This window comes from Neoarius graeffei, chromosome 13 (genome assembly GCF_027579695.1).
Source record: "Neoarius graeffei isolate fNeoGra1 chromosome 13, fNeoGra1.pri, whole genome shotgun sequence".
NCBI lineage: Eukaryota > Metazoa > Chordata > Actinopteri > Siluriformes > Ariidae > Neoarius > Neoarius graeffei.
In genome coordinates, this window is record NC_083581.1 from 34,597,847 (window position 1) to 34,617,043 (window position 19,197).

The 19,197-nt window shown below is 44.1% G+C and overlaps 1 protein-coding gene across 1 annotated transcript in view; it reads right to left on the reverse strand.

The window, feature by feature from the left end:
- Positions 1 to 17,929, reverse strand: part of ppp1r14c (protein phosphatase 1, regulatory (inhibitor) subunit 14C) — a 76,208-nt gene extending 58,279 nt beyond the window's left edge. Inside the window, exon 1 of the mRNA XM_060936792.1 lies at positions 17,644 to 17,929. Within this exon, the coding sequence (XP_060792775.1) occupies positions 17,644 to 17,877 (234 nt within the window). The 5' untranslated portion in view covers positions 17,878 to 17,929. The remainder of the gene's footprint in view (positions 1 to 17,643) is intronic.
- Positions 17,930 to 19,197: the final 1,268 nt, after the last annotated feature.

Consider the following 19,197-nt stretch of genomic DNA (forward strand, 5'->3'; position numbering starts at 1 on the left):
GCAGGGGGACATGTCTGGCACTGCAGGATTTGAGTCCCTGGCGGCGTAGTGTGTTACTGATGGTAGCCTTTGTTACTTTGGTCCCAGCTCTCTACAGGTCATTCACTAGGTCCCCCCGTGTGGTTCTGGGATTTTTGCTCACTGTTCTTGTGATCATTTTGACCCTACGGGGTGAGATCTTGCGTGGAGCCCCAGATCGAGGGAGATTATCAGTGGTCTTGCATGTCTTCCATTTTCTAATAATTGCTCCCACAGTTGATTTCTTCACACCAAGCTGCTTACCTATTGCAGATTCAGTCTTCCCAGCCTGGTGCAGGTCTACAATTTTGTTTCTGGTGTCCTTTGACAGCTCTTTGGTCTTGGCCATAGTGGAGTTTGGAGTGTGACTGTTTGAGGTTGTGGACAGGTGTCTTTTATTCTGATAACGAGTTCAAACAGGTGCCATTAATACAGGTAACGAGTGGAGGACAGAGAAGCCTCTTAAAGATGATGTTACAGGTCTGTGAGAGCCAGAAATCTTGCTTGTTTGTAGGTGACCAAATACTTATTTTACAGAGGAATTTACCAATTAATTCATTAAAAATCCTGCAATGTGATTTCCTGGATTCTTTCCCCCCATTCTGTCTCTCATAGTTGAAGTGTACCTATGATGAAAATTACAGGCCTCTCTCATCTTTTTAAGTGGGAGAACTTGCACAATTGGTGGCTGACTAAATACTTTTTTGCCCCACTGTAGCTAATTCTAAGAAGGCTCATACCATAGCAGAAGAGCTGATCCTTCCATCAGCAGTGGATATGTGCGAGGTTATGATCGGAACAGAGGCAGCTAACAAATTGAAAACGGTACCACTCTCCAACGACACCGTAAGGCGAAGGATTGATGATCTCTCTGATGACATCTTGTCACAACTTCTAGATAGACTTCACTGCAGTGGTCAATATTCTATTCAGCTGGACGAGTCTACTGACATAGCTAGTGCAGCGTAGCTCATCGCTCTTGTCCGCTATCCATGGGGAGAAACAATTTTAGAGGACTTTTTGTTCTGCAAAGCGGTCCCAGGTAGGGCAACAGGAGAGGAGATATTCAGGCTCCTGGATGAATTTATTAATGAAGCTGGGCTGAGCTGGGGTAAATGTGTCGCCGTGTGCACAGATGCAGCGGCAGCGATGACTGGCTGAAAGAGTGGTATTGTTGCTCGCATAAAGGCTGTCAACCCAAATGTCAAGTCTGTGCACTGTATGCTTCATCGGCAAGCGCTCACCTCCAAAGCCATTGAACCTGACTTGCACTTGGTGCTGAATAAAGCTGTGGCTGCAGTTAATTTTGTTAAGTCAAGGGCACTGCAGACACGTTTGTTTGGGCAACTTTGTCGGGAGATGGATGCAGGCCACGACACACTGCTTTATCATTCTGAAGTGAGGTGGCTCTCTCGCGGAAAGGTACTTCAGCGGGTGTTTGAGTTACGCGCTGAAATGTCGGAGTTTATGCGAACGGAAAAGCCCGACATAGCAGAGTTTTTCTCTGATCCTGTGTACGTTGCTAAGTTGGCCTATCTGGTGGATGTTTTCAACACTCTCAATAGCCTTAACCTCTCCATTCAAGGACGCTATGCCTCCATCCTTGAAGTAAGCGACAAACTCACCACCTTCATGAGGAAAGCAGAGCTGTGGCAAAGACGGCTACAAGATGGAGTGACAGACATGTTCCCACAGCTCACAGAATTTCTGCTTGCAAACAACCTGCCTGTGACTGTCGTGAAAGAGGTAGCCACCTCTCACCTCACTGCTCTCAGCAAGCATTTCACCTCATATTTCTCAGATATAAACACTGATGCCTGGGACTGGGTGCGAGATCCCTTTGCTCCAGCAGCTACATACAGCCTTACAGGCAAAGCAGAGGAGGAGTTGGTGGACTTATCTTGCGATCGGACATTGAAGGCCAGATTCCAGCAGGTGAGCCATGCAGAGTTTTGGCCCTCCCTAGCATTTGAGTATCCTGAACTCACAGCACATGCTATGCAGATATTGCTCCCTTTTCCTACTACCTACTTATGCGAGTCATCTTTCTCTACTTTGACTGCAATGAAGACCAAGTACAGAGCTCGTCTCCATGTGGAGAGTGATCTTAGAGTCTGTCTATCATCCATCACACCAAGTCCCAATCCCAATTCTAATTTCTACCCCTACCCCTCCCCCTTCCCCTTGAAACTGAGCTACAAGGGATAGGGCTTGAAATTCAACCCCTACGTATTGGGATAGCCCTTCAACGATCGCATACGTCATCGCGTACCTCCGTCAGCGTTTACGTTAGCAAAACGCGACCAAATGCATCATTGGCTGCGACCAGCCGCTACAGTCAGAGCCAGAGGCAGAACCAGAAATCTCTGCTGGCAGGGTGTGATTTGTTAACTAACACCACTGAATGGGATATCTTTGGCGCTTCGTGCACCACATCTGACAGAATGAGGTGTCAGAACACTCATGTAAACAATAAAAGCGAGAATAACAGAACAAAACGTACGCAGTCAAGCAACCGAAAACAATACTCACTCCCAAAGCTTTTTAGCAGCAGCTTGGATTTCAGAAATCGCTGCTCATTCTCAGCTCGAAAGCAAATCAAGCGGCGTGTTTCCTCTGGATAACAACTTAGGCCCAATCCCAATTCTAATTTCTACCCCTCCCCCTCCCCCTTCCCCTTGAAACTGAGCTACAAGGGATAGGGCTTGAAATTCAACCCTTACGTATGGACCCTTTTCACATGACGTCACGACAAACGCGGCCGCCATTTTGGACATGTACTACCAGTAGTTTACCACAGCCAGCATTGAGGAACGGCAGCAAAGAAAGTGTTTATTTTCAGCAAGACTTCCATCATGCCACTATATTGTTGTGCACCTGGATGTAGCAACCATCAACAAACAAGGCAAGGGTTATCATTTTATCGGATCCCGACGGAGAAGATGGATAGCGGCCGTTAACAGATTGGCAGCCCTCGGCATACCAGCGCTTGTGTAGTGACCACTTTGTTGGAGGTAAGACGAATAAAATTAGCCAGAAAAGGCATTACATTGCTGTTAACATTCTGTGGCGGCGAGTGTGTAACCAAATAGGCTAAAATAACCCATTGTAACCTCTTTGTTCTTCTGTAGTAGCTATTAGCTAACGACATTAGCTAGCGTTGTGTTCCTTTGCTGTTGGTAGACTGTAGGACAGATCAGAGGCAGTGTCCTACAAACAGCGCTTAATTTGAGGGGGAGCAAGCCGGAGCACGCTCCGGAACCTCGGGCGTTGGCTCCGGCAGCTATTTACACTGGATCCAGTGATCCGACACCTCTCTTGACTATGTAACAAAAAAAAAAAAAAGACGATTGTCTTTAGGCTTGCCATCCTTCCACTTGCGAGTGGTAAGTGATCTGCGCTGGGATCACACACACAGCGGCTCAGTCCCGAATCGTGGCTCGTGCACTTCACTCGCGCGCTGTGTGAGCTGCGCAGGGCCGGAGTGCGCACCCTCCAGAGGGCACTCGCTGTTCAGGGCGGAGTGATTTGGAGCGCAGGATGCCTGCGGAGCAGAGCGTATTCGTGTATTGGTGTTGCTGTGTGCAGACGAATCGTGTATTGGTGTTGCTGTGTGCAGACTAATCGCTTTTAAAAACGTTAATCTGATGATCCGCTGATACGGTCTAATGTAAACATGGGCTAAGTGTTCAAAACAAGAGGAACATGTATTTGTCTCTTAAATCCAGGCTGTTCCCTGTAATCTCTAACAGCGGTTGGAGAAAGTAATGGCAAATAGCGAGTGCACAAACCATAGAAGGTAAACTGTACACAGCGCCAGGGCAGTGTGATGGTATGTCTACTTTTAGATTGTGTTAGCTTATCAATGAACACACTCGTCACTCGACGAGTTTCACGTCTTTACGACGGATACTTAAATGTGTGTTAGGTATTATTGTTGCAGTCTAAGCAGTCATTGTAGCAGCTAGATGAGCGAGAACCGAAAGGGTCTGTGCCATAAACCGTTATTTCTGTACGGCGTTGCTAATGTGTCGTTACTGTTATTTCTCCCTCTGCTCGCCCTGTAAATGCCCTACGTCGCTGGATAGCGAAGGTGTTTTCTGCATCTTGCTCCTTTTTCTTGTATGTTCTCCGTTTGTCACCTTCCTCGCATTCAAACCAATTCGAGCCGAAGTCCACTACATGTCCAAAATGGTGGTCGCGTTTACGAAGGTCACGTGACTGAAAAGGGTCTATTGGGATAGCCCTTCAACGATCGCATACGTCATCGCGTACCTCCGTCAGCGTTTACGTTAGCAAAACGCAACCAAATGCGTCATTGGCTGCGACCAGCCGCTACAGTCAGAGCCAGAGGCAGAACCAGAAATCTCTGCTGGCAGGGTGTGATTTGTTAACTAACACCACTGAATGGGATATCTTTGGCGCTTCGTGCACCACATCCGACAGAATGAGGTGTCAGAACACTCATGTAAACAATAAAAGCGAGAATAACAGAACAAAACGTACGCGGTCAAGCAACCAAAAACAATACTCACTCCCAAAGCTTTTTAGCAGCAGCTTGGATTTCAGAAATCGCTGCTCATTCTCAGCTCGAAAGCGAATCAAGCGGCGCGTTTCCTCTGGATAACAACTTAAAACACGTAAATAATGGAGAAAATACATTTATGACAATCTTTCGCCGCGGGAACCACCATCTTTCTGAAATCCGCATGAAATCTCGCTGAAATCCGCATGGCATTGTGGGAAATCACTCAAACCCCTTCGTTCGGAGTCAGCTCCAGGAAAATCTCCGTTTGGAGGGGTACAGAAGCCTTACCCCTTCCCCTACCCCTCCGCGTTAACTGGGATTGGGATACCCCTACCCCTTCATGTGAACGCGCAAAATGGAGGGGAAGGGCCAAGGGGTTGGTCCAAGGGGTGAAATGGGATTCGGCCTTAAAACACGTAAATAATGGAGAAAATACATTTATGACAATCTTTCGCCGCGGGAACCGCCATCTTTCTGAAATCCGCATGAAATCTCGCTGAAATCCGCATGGCATTGTGGGAAATCACTCAAACCCCTTCGTTCGGAGTCAGCTCCAGGAAAATCTCCGTTTGGAGGGGTACAGAAGCCCTACCCCTTCCCCTACCCCTCCGCGTTAACTGGGATTGGGATACCCCTACCCCTTCACGTGAACGCGCAAAATGGAGGGGAAGGGCCAAGGGGTTGGTCCAAGGGGTGAAATGGGATTCGGCCCAAGACTGGACAAACTGTGTAGTGAAAGACAGGCACATCCATCTCATTGATGATGATGATGATACTGTTGCATTCCCCCTGACCCCCACCCCCCACCCAAAACCACCAACAATATGGTTAATCAGATATTTTCATAGTATTAAAAAAAAAAAGTTATCTACTGTTGTCAATCTCACTTGTTCACTCTCCAGCTGCCCCCACCCCCACCACTAAAAATGGTTAATCATAACATTTTTAGTTGTAATGCATGAAATATTTCTAGCAGTTTGATTCTCTTACTGCAGTTTGATGCCTGTTCCTGCATCAGTGCTTTTTCATTGTTTTTTGATGGTTAGTATATTGCCATTCATTTTACACCATGAGATCAGTTACCTCTGAATGCATTGAGTGTTTTTTGTCAGTCTGTTATCTATTCTGATGAGTTCTAAAATGTAATCCCATCAATATAAAACATTTAAAACAATGTGGTAATAACTGTATGTAACAGGACAAATATTTATAAGCCTATATGGTTAAATTTGTGGTGCGATTATGAGGGGGTCCTTGGGAAAATTTCTGCTCCATTGGGGTCCCCGGCCCAAAAGAGATTGAGAACCCCTGCTGTAAACAATCTATGGCTTCCGGTCGCAGTTCTACTACGTCAGTGCCTTGAACATGCCTCTACCCAGGGCCGTTGGAGATGCTCAAAGTTGCTCAAAGTTGCTCAAAGTTCCCGATTTTTCGGGAGCTTGGAAGAGCTGTAGATAGCTTGCCTGGCCAGACTAAGCCCACTAGGCGGCGTGTGTGGCTGGTAATTACTAGCACCGGCCACTAGGCGGCGTGTGTGGCTGGTAATTACTAGCACCGGCCACTAGGCGGCGTGTGTGGCTGGTAATTACTAGCACCGGCCACTAGGCGGCGTGTGAGGCTGGTAATTACTAGCACCGGCCACTAGGCGGCGTGTGAGGCTGGTAATTACTAGCACCGGCCACTAGGCGGCGTGTGAGGCTGGTAATTACTAGCACCGGCCACTAGGCGGCGTGTGAGGCTGGTAATTACTAGCACTGGCCACTAGGCGGCGTGTGTGAGACTGGTAATTACTAGCACTGGCCACTAGGCGGCGTGTGTGAGACTGGTAATTACTAGCACTGGCCACTAGGCGGCGTGTGTGAGACTGGTAATTACTAGCACTGGCCACTAGGCGGCGTGTGTGAGACTGGTAATTACTAGCACTGGCCACTAGGCGGCGTGTGTGAGACTGGTAATTACTAGCACTGGCCACTAGGCGGCGTGTGTGAGACTGGTAATTACTAGCACTGGCCACTAGGCGGCGTGTGTGAGACTGGTAATTACTAGCACTGGCCACTAGGCGGCGTGTGTGGCTGGTAATTACTAGCACTGGCCACTAGGCGGCGTGTGTGGCTGGTAATTACTAGCACTGGCCACTAGGCGGTGTGTGAGTGGTAATTACTAACACTGGCCACTAGGCGGTGTGTGTGGGGGTAATTACTAGCACTGGCCACTAGGCGGTGTGTGTGGGGGTAATTACTAGCACTGGCCACTAGGCGGTGTGTATGAGTGGTGGTACACGTACAAACCACAAAAAAAAAAAAAGAAAAAATAGTAAACCCATTGAGGTTTTAGGTATGGTGCTCCGCTAAAAATAGCAGGAAAAAAAATGTTGAAATATTAAGCCGATTAAAAACGTGTCTCCCACAAATTTATGAAGTTTTATTCCTAGCTTTCGGACCTACGGTCCATCATCAGGGACAGAATGGAATGTCCCTGATGATGGACCGTAGGTCCAAAAGCTCGGAATAAAACTTCATAAATTTATGTGGAAGGTACGTTTTTACTGACTTAATATCATTCCCACATACAGACGTTGAATACTGAAATATTTACCTTCCAGATCTGTGAATATGCAGCACTTTCATCCTTTAGTCTGTCCCGCTCTCTTACCTGTGCACTTTGCTTTGCTCAAACCGATCAGCTTTGAAGGCTTCAACTTTCATACTAGCACTGCCATCAATGACATCATGCTAGTCATCCTGCAGAATAATAATTAGCACCGCCGAGCCTTTGCTGTCATTCAGCTCGACTAAATCATATAGTTCTTGTGCTTTTTTTTTTTTTTTTAGGAGCTTATTGCGAAACCTGTCCACTACGTTTGAGCTTATTGGACTTTTTTTTTTTGTTTGTTTATTCTATTAACCACCGTTGCAGCTGTGCTAGCAATGTCCCTCTGGGACGCTAACCTCTCACAGGAACAACAAAAACAGCACCAAGCAACAAATTTGCACCAGTCTTGCTAAGCACATTGCAGATATTTAAATATTAAAATACTTTGCGTTTCAGGGTGACGTTTTTGTTTAATAGTAACTAAACTCCAAAATATAAAACATTTTGTTACGTAGCTAATAAAGATAATGACTGAAATGCAATTGGTTATGTTATCAAATAGAAAATTTGCATTGCAATGCAACCATCAAGTCATCTCTTGGTTCACGCAAGCTAACTATTTACTAACCCTATTTCCAGGAAAGTTAGGATGTTTTTCAAAATGCAATTAAAAAAAAAAAATCTGGATTTGTTAATTTGTCTGAACCTTTATTTAACTGACAAAAAGCACAAATGAAAGAAAGATTTTCAATAGTTTTACTGACAAACTTCATTGTCTTTTGTAAATATAAAACAAGTTACACCATTTTGGAAGATTCCATGACAAGCAGGTTAATTGGTCACAGATCGGGCATAAAAGGAGCAGCACCAAAGGCTCAGTCTTTGCAAGCAAAGCAAAGATGGGTTATCGCTCACTTATTTGTGCCAAAAAATTCATGACAGAACGGTTAGTCAATAAATTATAAAAAAAAAAAAAAAAAGACCCCCGCCACACACACAACCACACATTTCACAACCCATGTTTTTAGGTCTTTCAAAATCTACAGGACATAATATTGTGAAAAGATTCAGGGAATTCAGAGACATCACAGTGTGTAAACAGCAAGACTGGAATCCACTGCTGAATGTGCATTAACTTCAAACCCTCAGGCAGCACTGTCTGAGAAACCATCATGCTAATGTGACAAATATAGCCACGTGGGCTTGGGAGTACTTCTGAAAACTGTTGTCATGTCACACAATCTGTCACTGCATCCAGAAATGCAACCTGAGCCTGTATTATATAAGGAGGAAGCCATTTATCAATTCTATGCAGAAACAATGCCTCGGATTTCTCTGGGCCTGAACGACAGTGGAAACATATGCTGAGGTCAGAAGAGTCCACACTTCAGCTTGTTTTCAGAAAATCGGACATCCAGTTCTCAGTGCCAAAGGTGAACACGACCATCCAGTTTGTTATCAGAGAAAGGTGCAAAAACCAGCATCTGTGATGGTATAGGGGCATCAGTGCCCACGGCATGGGTGAGTTGCATGTGTGTCAAGGTACCATTGATATATTGGGGCATATACTGGGATTTAGAGAGACGTATTCAAAGCAGCATCTCTTCCCGGAAAGTCCATGCAAATTTGAGCAAAACAATGCCAGACCTCATTCTGCACGGGCTACAACAGCATGGCTTCGTAAACACAGAGTGCGTGTGCTTGACTGGCCTGCTGCCAGTCCAGATCTATCTCTTATTGAGAATGCATGGTGCATCATGAAGAGAAGAATCAGACAATGGTGACCACGGACTGTTGAGCAGCTGAAGTCTTGTATCAAGGAAGAATGGACAAATTCTAAATGCAAAACTGCAACAATTAGTATCTTCAGATCCCATATGATTCAAGTGTTATTAAAAGGAAAGGTGACGTAATACAACAGTCTCTGTCCCAACTGGTTTTTTTTTTTTTTTTAAATGTGCTGCAGACATCAAGTTATAAAACTTGGTTTATATTTACAAAATACAACGAAGTTGCTCAGTAAAACTACTGAAAAGCTTTTATTTGTACTTTTGTCAGTTAAATAAAAGGTTCACATGAATTAACAAAAAAAAAAAAAAAACATTTTTTTTTACTGCATTTTGGAAATTTCAACTTTTCTGAAAAAGGGGTTAGTAAGTAAAATCATTATGTGGCTAAACAAATTTGCCTCAAATTTTTCACAGCATTGGCCTTTACCTTACATGAGAATCTGGATTTGTTAATTTGTGCAAACCTTTATTTAACTGACAAAAAGTACAAATGAAAGATTTTCAATAGTTTTACTGACCAACTTCATTGTCTTTTGTAAATATAAAACAAGTTACACCATTTTGGAAGATTCCACAATAAGCAGGTTAAAGGACATGGGACATGGATTTTTTTTCTGGGTATAATTATGTATAAAGGACATAAGAAATGCCATCTAAATCACTGCAGGGCGTCAAAAATGTGAAAATCACCACATTATTCAACTTTTTTATACATCAGCGTAAAACAATGATTCGTTAATTAGCTAGGTGGTCACGTGATGTCACAAAAACTTTCCAAGGAGCCAGCGCTTGGGAATCTAATGTAAACAGGTTACCGAAATGGACACCATCGACAGTGACATTCCCGATGTTTCACAGAGATGTGAAGTTAGACCCTATCAATTTGAACCAATAGCTGGAAATTCACATGAACATGGATCTTGTCTTTACTCTGACGGGTCAGATGATTCTGAGAGTGAGAGTTCATTCAATCCTCATGAAACTGAAAGCGGTCGGCTCGATAACACTTCCTGGTAAGTTAAAAACAATTCTGCTCAAAGGCTAATGATCTGTTGAAAGAAGTATTATTTTTGTATCATACATTGAAAGTTCATCATAGATCTAGCTAAAGTCCGTTGCAAGCTAGGTTTTTTTTGCTGATATTTTTCGAGATTGATTGAGATACAATCATAGTTCGAATTACGTGGGAGCCAATGGGAGCTGAGCTCCCATTCCCTCAGGCTCCCATGAAAGAAGCAAACTTAATTTTCTGTGGAAGTCTCTCAAATACGTCATATATCACCATAATAAGCTTGAATAGCCTATATCACCATATAAATATAAATAAAACTCGTTTCATTTCCGATCACCATGCAGCCATAACTTTGTATTGAACGTGTTATTAAACTGCAACATGTACGGCTGTACTTCACCACCACACCACTATGTGCGCAAACTGAAATTTGCAGCCTGCGAAATCGAATGTGAAGTTAAGTCCAAAGAAGACTTGTCCTCTATCTCACAACGATCTTCCTTTGTTTAACTAATATATATATTTGCGCAACACCGTGTGTGTGTGTGTGTGTGTGTGTGTGTGTGTACGCGCGCGCGTGCGTGCATGCGCGCACCTGTGTGTGAAAGCTGTGCACTGCAGTGCGCAAAAGTGCGCTGGTCCAGGAGAGCGAGTATGCATTGCTTTTTTTTTTTTTTTTTTTTTAAATAGAGACCCCCATAGGGTCAAATTTATAATTCAAACCCTGGATACAATGCTTCCAGAGTCTGAGATGAAAACATTCAAAATGGCGAAACGCCATCACACAGCCAACAACACTACGCTGTTTGGCGAAAGAGATGAGTCAGAATTATGATAATCAATAATTGATACACCCAAAATTATAATACTAATCCTTACCTCGGCTTTCAGTCGCTTAGCGAATGCACCTCGTGGTAGCCGTAGCACTTCGGGTTTCACTCCGCCGTCTTGTTCCTGAATTGGGACGTTGGGAACGGCTCCATCTTTAAGTAACCTCTTAAATTTGGCTTGGCAATTAATAATCGTTCAGTACCTGAGTATTAATGTTGAAAGAATCCTCAGTGAAATGGTCCGAACACAGTTTGTGGGAAACAGTAGGTACAAAGTTTTTTCTACGACAGTAGTGAGCCCACACTTTCCTCAGCTTCGGGTCCTTGGGGAATGCAAAAAAACTTACTCCAGGGCATTTCCCATTGGAATTATTGCAACCATAAGCAGCACAATACACCATGATGTTCAATGTACGTTAAAGACTATAAACAATTTTCTTGTCATCCACTTCTCCATATTCATCTACTCGCTTGTGCTGTGCCCGAAAGTTTTTGTGACATGTGATCACGTGACAGCGGCTCTTCCGGTTGTAAAATATGCATATCGGAGCTCGAGCAGAAATGCCATATCATCACGAATATAACGATTTTGCTGAATTTAATAGATAAATTTTGTATTTGTTGATGCAATTATTTCATATTTTTAATGGAAAGAAACTGATATAGCGTGCATTTATGTTTCATGTCCCATGTCCTTTAATTGGTCACACAATCGGGCATAAAAGGAGCAGAGATTCTGTGAGAATTCTACATCACCTTTTGACCCAGGAACCCAGAAGGTATTCAAGCAAACAAGCACATAGACCACAAACCAGAACCTTACAAACATTATATTTTATCAATCTTTATTGCAGTTCCTCCTTACTGTAATACTTCCTTACAGGGGTCAGAGGTCACCTGCTCTGTTTCCCCAGTGGTATACAGAGGTGATGACCCTAACATTGAAGAGAAATGTTTGCCGACTCTACTTGACAGTTTCAGCATCCACCGTGACAACTAGTTCCATACTCAAACAACGCAAATAACCACTCGTTACAAACATGGTGAGCAGAAAAGTATCTCAATGTGAACCATTTCAAAACCTTGAGGTAAATGGGCTACAAGAGCCAAAGACCACACTGGCTTCCACCACTGTCTGAGGCTACAGTGGGCACAAGCTCACCTACACTGGACAACACAGATCTTGTCAAATAAACAATAGATTCAGTTGCATAGCTAGGAACTGCAAGCCCTGCAAAATTAGACTTTAAGGCCCAAGATTCTCTCCAACTCAGTAAATGTGACTCTGCACTGAGCAGTCAAAAAAAAAAAAAATTAATAGCTGTGGCACAGATGAGGGTGTGTCTGCAGACAAGTGGACATCCTTACAGGTCTTTGATCATATGTATCCAACATCCCCTTCATCACTTATGTCCAGTAGTGAACATGATTAGCATTCATGACCAACAATCACCTGCAGCACCAGAATCACTATCCACCCACAACCTTTTCAGCAATCATGAGCAATCAGAGCAGAACGAGCTCTTTGAAAGCGACCAGCTGTATTTATAAGCGCCATTAACAAAATGTAACATACACTCGCCAGGTTTCTCTCAGTTTATTGCTGCCTTTCATCTCAGCTGTTTCCAATGTGCGACAGGGTTAGGAGTCAGTTTGATTGCTTCTGTGTACTCTCCCCCAACCCCCCATTTGACTGTGTTTCCTGCTCTGGCTTTACTCTGTATAGATTAATTCATCTGTCAAATCATCATCATTACCTGTTTAAACCAATCTGACCAATGGGAACATGGAGAACCAACCAAAGGAGTGGAGTTAAGGCCAATTTATGCTGACAACCCAGTCCTCGCAGACGGTGTCGCAGATAGTGTCTGCGTAGCCCCCCCACCTTCGCAGACGCTCTGCGCGCACCTCCCAAAAATTGTGACCACCGCAGAAGCCTCGCAGACAGCGCCGCAGACAAGAGGGCTCTGATTGGTCCACTCTACATCCGCTGTACACGCACTTCCGCTTCCCTACTTTCCCGGTTTGGTTTGTTTTCACGACCGGCATTTTTAAAAACACGAGCGAAGCTGGAGCAGCACGAAGAGCGGTTGATTGAGGAAGTACGTACATCTATACGACTCCAGTTCTAGTCATTATAAAAAAAAAAGTTCTAGTCATAAGTAACCGGAGGATAAACATTCCACTAACCACACCCACCAACTACTCCTAGCGACTTTGCGCCCCCTTGCGTTGTGGCGGTGAATAACATCGCGCACGCCTATTACTCCCCGCTCAACAATAAATTACAACTGTCTGCGAAAAGCTATCTGCGAAAGCCTTGTTGCAAGAGCATGCAGAGGCCTTTATGGCCTTCGAAGAAGCACAATGGAGCCCTCATATTAACCAACTGGCTCATTTCCTGTTTAATTGCTAGCCAGTTTTTGTCACTTAAGCTGTTTCATAGTTGGTACTTAGGCTACATCCACACGACAACGGCAACGAGATGTTATTAAAAATATATATATATCGCGTCCACATGGGCAACGGATCAGTAAAATATCAGGTACATATGGCAACGCAACGCTTGCTGAAAACGATGCAATACACATGCCACACCTCTAGGGGCGCTGTAAGACGGTCCCATCAGAGACACCAGAACAATAGAAGTAGTAAGGACGCATGCGCATAAACTATTATGTGCGAGACTTCATATTAGCCACAAAGTCAGAAAAATCTGTTCGTAAAATTACATTATAATGACCAAATACAATGAAATGTAGTTTTCCAGTCTCACCTGTGAAAGGTAATCTCATGTGATCTTGTTTGGATGGCAAACCTGTTGGTACAGTTAAACGCAGCACATGAATGAGGCATCTTTATTCTCCGCTTTGACCCATCCAATATGGCGGCGAGGATGACGTATGATTCTACGCGGAAGGCGGCGTCTTTAATGGTCCGGAATAACTTGAATGCTACACGTTGATGGATTAATTTGTTCTGCTACGCCCTTTTTGAGGAATGTATTGTAGGACTTAAACCAACATCTGAAGAGGTGAGATCGCTCCTTTTTTTCCCTATTTTTGCTGGCGGGATTGACTCTGCCCTAAGGGCTATTCTCTCACTCTCTCGCTCTCTCACTTTGCACCATTACACAATAAATATTCACAGTGAAAATATTTTATAAGCGCGTTTCATGAACCAAGTTATAGGATTTGTTGACAACTCGCATCGAGTTCGTTACACTTCTACCCGGCGTGAAGCACTCACAGTCACGTGGTTGTGACGTCATCGTAAACAAATCCGTTCTACTCATCCAGATGACTTCGCAACGGCGCCGTTACCAGATCTTTCCACTCTGGAACCCGTTCTCAAAAGACTTCGTTTTGGGGCACCCAAAACGCCGGTGCCGTGTGGACGCCAGGCCGAAACGATAAAAATTTTATCGGATTCACCTGGATCCGTTGCCGTGTGGACAGGGCCTTAGTCCTTGACCTCTCTAAATAGTTTGGTGGTCAGTTGTGTGCTCATTTCTTTCTCTCTTTATGCTAGCTCGCTTATACTAAGAACTGCACCCACCTACACGTCATCATTTAGGTACAACTGAATGTCTCGTCTTACTTAAAATACAGACTTGTTTTTGTTCTGATCTTTGTCTTTCTTGTACCGAACACCATCCACACCATTACCATTAACATTCAACACCCATTCAATTTACAATCTTTGTTGTTTGCACACACACACACACCCTAGACCTTAACCTCCTTCGGGAACGCAACACATCTTGCTGTATCCCTCAAGTGATCACCAGAGTACCTGAGCAAACACTGACACGCCTCCACGGGCTATGGAAAAGTACTTTTGAGCATTTAATATTGCAAGTGGATACAGAATTTTATGCAAGATCTCCTATACTATAATACCAGGATTCAACCTGACTCAGTGAGGGACAAAAATTGCCTAAAATGTAACCGCAACATTGGCAGTGGTGATTTACCTTGTACACTACAAAACCGGAATCTTTTTAAACATGGACTGGATAAAATCAGGTTGGTTAGGAATCGAACACAGATGAATGGAAACCACATTCGAAGGCATTAATTCATCATCCAAGTATGAAAAACCATTAACCATATCCATCGATGATGTGCCTTGTTTACGCATTGGGAATGTGCGCAGTACAGTTGTATATTTTGTACAAGAAAAACACTGAAATAAATCGACATCTGGTTCAATTTGTATGCGAAGCTGTTCAAACAAAGCTTCAATACATGTTCCCAAATCACTGTCGATACACCGTAGCCTCGCTGCCATGTGTACTAATTTCTTACAAAGTTAATGACCTGATGCGAAGAGGAAAAACAATGCAAATGACTTTTTCTGCATTCAACACTTCAGCACAGTTTCAAGCTTCTTTAGAGCAAAATGCAAACTAATAATAGACCTCATCTCATCTCATCTCTCATTATCTCTAGCCGCTTTATCCTTCTACAGGGTCGCAGGCAAGCTGGAGCCTATCCCAGCTGACTACGGGCGAAAGGCGGGGTACACCCTGGACAAGTCGCCAGGTCATCACAGGGCTGACACATAGACACAGACAACCATTCACACTCACATTCACACCTACGGTCAATTTAGAGTCACCAGTTAACCTAACCTGCATGTCTTTGGACTGTGGGGGAAACCGGAGCACCCGGAAGAAACCCACGCGGACACGGGGAGAACATGCAAACTCCACACAGAAAGGCCCTCGCCGGCCCCGGGGCTCGAACCCAGGACCTTCTTGCTGTGAGGCGACAGCGCTAACCACTACACCACCGTGCCGCCCATAATAGACCTCAAGTGTCTTATTTTTCTTTTGCTCTCATGAACCGCACATTTTCTTGCTCCAACACACCCAGTTAATCTCATTGAGGGTTTATTGGAGTGCTGATTAGTCCAAGATGATGAAGGAGGATTAGGAAACACTTCAGTTGAAAAAAAAACAAAAACCCAACCCCCTTCCCAATTAGGGTCAATAAGACAGGTGAAGAACACAGCAGTGTATTAGTCTAATTGGTGACCCATGTCTCACCAGAACAGCACTTTGAGGATGAAGAAGTAGGAATAGCAGATGGAGCAGATACTACACACCTGATTTGTTCAAAAGGTTCAACCATTTGATATACAGATTCCCTTGTTTGCAACAAGACACAGTCAGCTATAAATCTGCCGTGGAAAAACACACACACAATGGCGTTAAGGAGAGCAACGTGGCTACAATTCAGTTAGGAGTAGCCAAGGGACCCAAACAGGCCAAAATTTATGACTCACACCTTTTTTTTTTACGTGCACTACTTCAAAAATTAACCATGCGTCGATATAATACAAAACTAGACTCTGGGTGATGGGTTTGGAAAATTCCATAACGCTATTTAGTCACGCTTGGCAAGGCAGTCAAGAATGTTAAAATCTAGCTCTTTTTGACTTTATAATGACATTGATTTCTGTCTAAATCTAGCAAATCTGTGCAAATATTAAAATGTACTTGGTTTGGATGTAGGAAATTACAACTCTTATCAAGTGGAACAACAGGTCATAAGCTGTTTCCAAAATGAGGGGTCTACAAAGAAATGTAAATATGATTAAAAGAGTACAGGTATATGTTTCACATTTGGGGATCCGAGTACTGAAATACAACCTTTAATGTTCTAAATAATGCTTACCACCTAATGCGTAGGTTCCCAGCCCTGGTCCCAGAGAACAGTATTTTTCCTGCTCTAACACCCCTTGGGACTGGTTTATCCAGAGAATAGTCTAACATTTAGGGGTCCAAGCACCAAACAAAAGCAGATAACATCAGAAACTCACTGATACATATGCAAGTGTGTACAGCTACATGAAATATAGGCATCTGACCCTGAAAACACTGTACCATTAAGATTTGTACAATAACACACAAAAACATTATGGTGCATTTATTTGCTTTGGGCAATCATTTCAATCCAAGCACTACCAAGCTCCAAGCCTTATACTGTACATTACAGCATTCTTTGACAATCCTGTCTTTATCTGGCAAGCACCTGTACTAGGAAAACAGAAAAACCATCTCAAATATAGACGGTGTTCAACATCTCATTGCTTTATACAGCTTTATCCTGATTCCTCAGTACAACAACAGGATGTTACAGTTTACAGATCTATTTAATCTCATGCAGGGCTTATTAATGAGCTGATTAGAGGAGTCTGGTATCTCTGAGCAGGAAGAATACTAATACGCTCAAAGCAGGATTGGGAAACGCTGCATCAGGAGAAGTTCAGACAACAATAACAAGAAAAATAAGTCCAGATAAGGTGTCCCCAGTTCCCATTTTTGTTCTACAATCAAGCTAATAATAATAATAATAATAATAATAATAATAATAATAATAATAATAATAAAAAAAAAAATCACATTAAAAGCTAAATCAAGCACTAAATCAGCATGACACACTCATGATAGTAAGGTATAGCCTAGACGGTAAAACCTCTAGTATTTGAGGACAGATGGACAGGAATGCACAGTGTAAGCGTTAATTCAGCAGTGATGATGGTGTTGTGTGATGATGATGTGTAAAGGCATCGCAGAAAGGTCCAGAAAAAAAAAAAAAAGCAGGTCAAATAAACAGATACTGACAATTAATGCACCGAAAGAAAGAAAGAAAGAAAGAAAGAAAGAAAGAAAGAAAGAAAGAGCGGTGCATGCAGCTGTACATCTGTGCAGAGGCGCATGCAGCTGTGCAAATGTGCATGCAGCTGTGCAAATGTGCATGCAGCTATACGTCTGTGCAGGGGCGCGTACAGCTGTGCAGAAGCGCATGCAGCTGCACAGCTGTGCAAATGCGCATACAGCTGCATCTTACACATAGTACCAACCTCGCAGTCGTACAGCTCGCTCAGCTGCTCAATAATCCACTCCTCCAGCACGAGTCTCTTCCGCAGCTCTTTCCGGTCATACTTCACCGTGACTTTACCCTGCTTCTTCTGCACCGGGTCGTCCCGAGTCACCGGGCCATTACCCCCGCAGCCCACACCGGGTGCCGTCTGAAAGAATACCCGACCCGGGGATGTGGGGATCGGTACAGACGGCTCGGGGCTGGCGGCGGACATGGTGCAAAGGTCACAAGCGAACAGCAGCACACCAAAAAAAAAAAAACCACACACACACAAACAAACAAACAAACAAAACAAGAAAACAAAACAACAAAATACAGAAACCCGGCGCGAGCTGGCGTTCCCCAGCACCTGCTATTTAAAGCTCCGCGCGAGCTCTTAAAGTCCGTGGGCGGGGCTTCACTGCTAAATTAACCCTGTAAGTGATGCTGATTGGTCAGCGGTTTGCCCCTCGCGTCTCTTATTGGCTGCCGTGAGTGTTGTCGATGAAGCACGCGCTCTAACAGCGATGCACCCAATGCCCTTTGTGGTGGTTCCTCCTCTCCCCCTCCCTCCTCCTCTCCCTCCTCTCCCCCTCCCTCCTCCTCTCCCTCCTCCTCTCCCTCCCTCCTCTCCTTCCTCCTCTCCTCCCTCCTCTCCCCCTCCTTCCTCCTCTCCCCCTCCTTCCTCCTCTCCCTCCTTCCTCCTCTCCCTCCTCCCTCCTCCTCCCCAGCGCACAGAAATAAGGGTATTTTCTGCTAAATAATTACATTCAATATTCCTTTATCGTCTCTGCACCGGACAGTACAGTGAAATTGAAGCACGCAATCCAGTCGGTGTATTCATACAAGCACTTGGGGGGAATAAAGTCACATCTGGACAAGAGAAACATGCAAGTAAAAAAGATAAACAAATCCATACAAGATAGAAAAAAGTCAGTAATAAAAAGATAAACATGTCTTTTCAAGAACTGCTTTAAAAAAATTGTAGTTTCTATGTATCTAGGGGGGCGGCACGGTGGTGTAGTGGATAGCGCTGTCGCCTCACAGCTGGGTTCGAGCCCAGCGGCCGGTGAGGGCCTTTCTGTGCGGAGTTTGCATGTTCTCGCCGTGTCTGCGTGGGTTTCCTCCGGGTGCTCCGGTTTCCCCCACAGTCCAAAGACATGCAGGTTAGGTTAACTGGTGACTCTAAATTGACCGTAGGTGTGAATGGTTGTTTGTGTCTATGTGTCAGCCCTGCGATAACCTGGCGATTTGTCCTGGGTGTACGCCACCTCTCGCCCATAGTCAGCTGGGATAGGACAGGATAAGCGGCTACAGATAATGGATGGATGGATCTAGGATGTGACCTATGATACGGCAGGTTATTGCACAGTAATAAGTGAATATGTTGCACAGTTAGGCATGATAATTGCACATTTGCCCATGTTGACAGAGTGCAGTTGAGCAGGAGCAATATAAATAAATAAATATAGGTGGTCGAGAGAATAAGGTGAATGTGGTTGTAAAAACATATACTATTCAGGTAAGAGGTAGGCGTGTAGACAGTTTGTCTTAC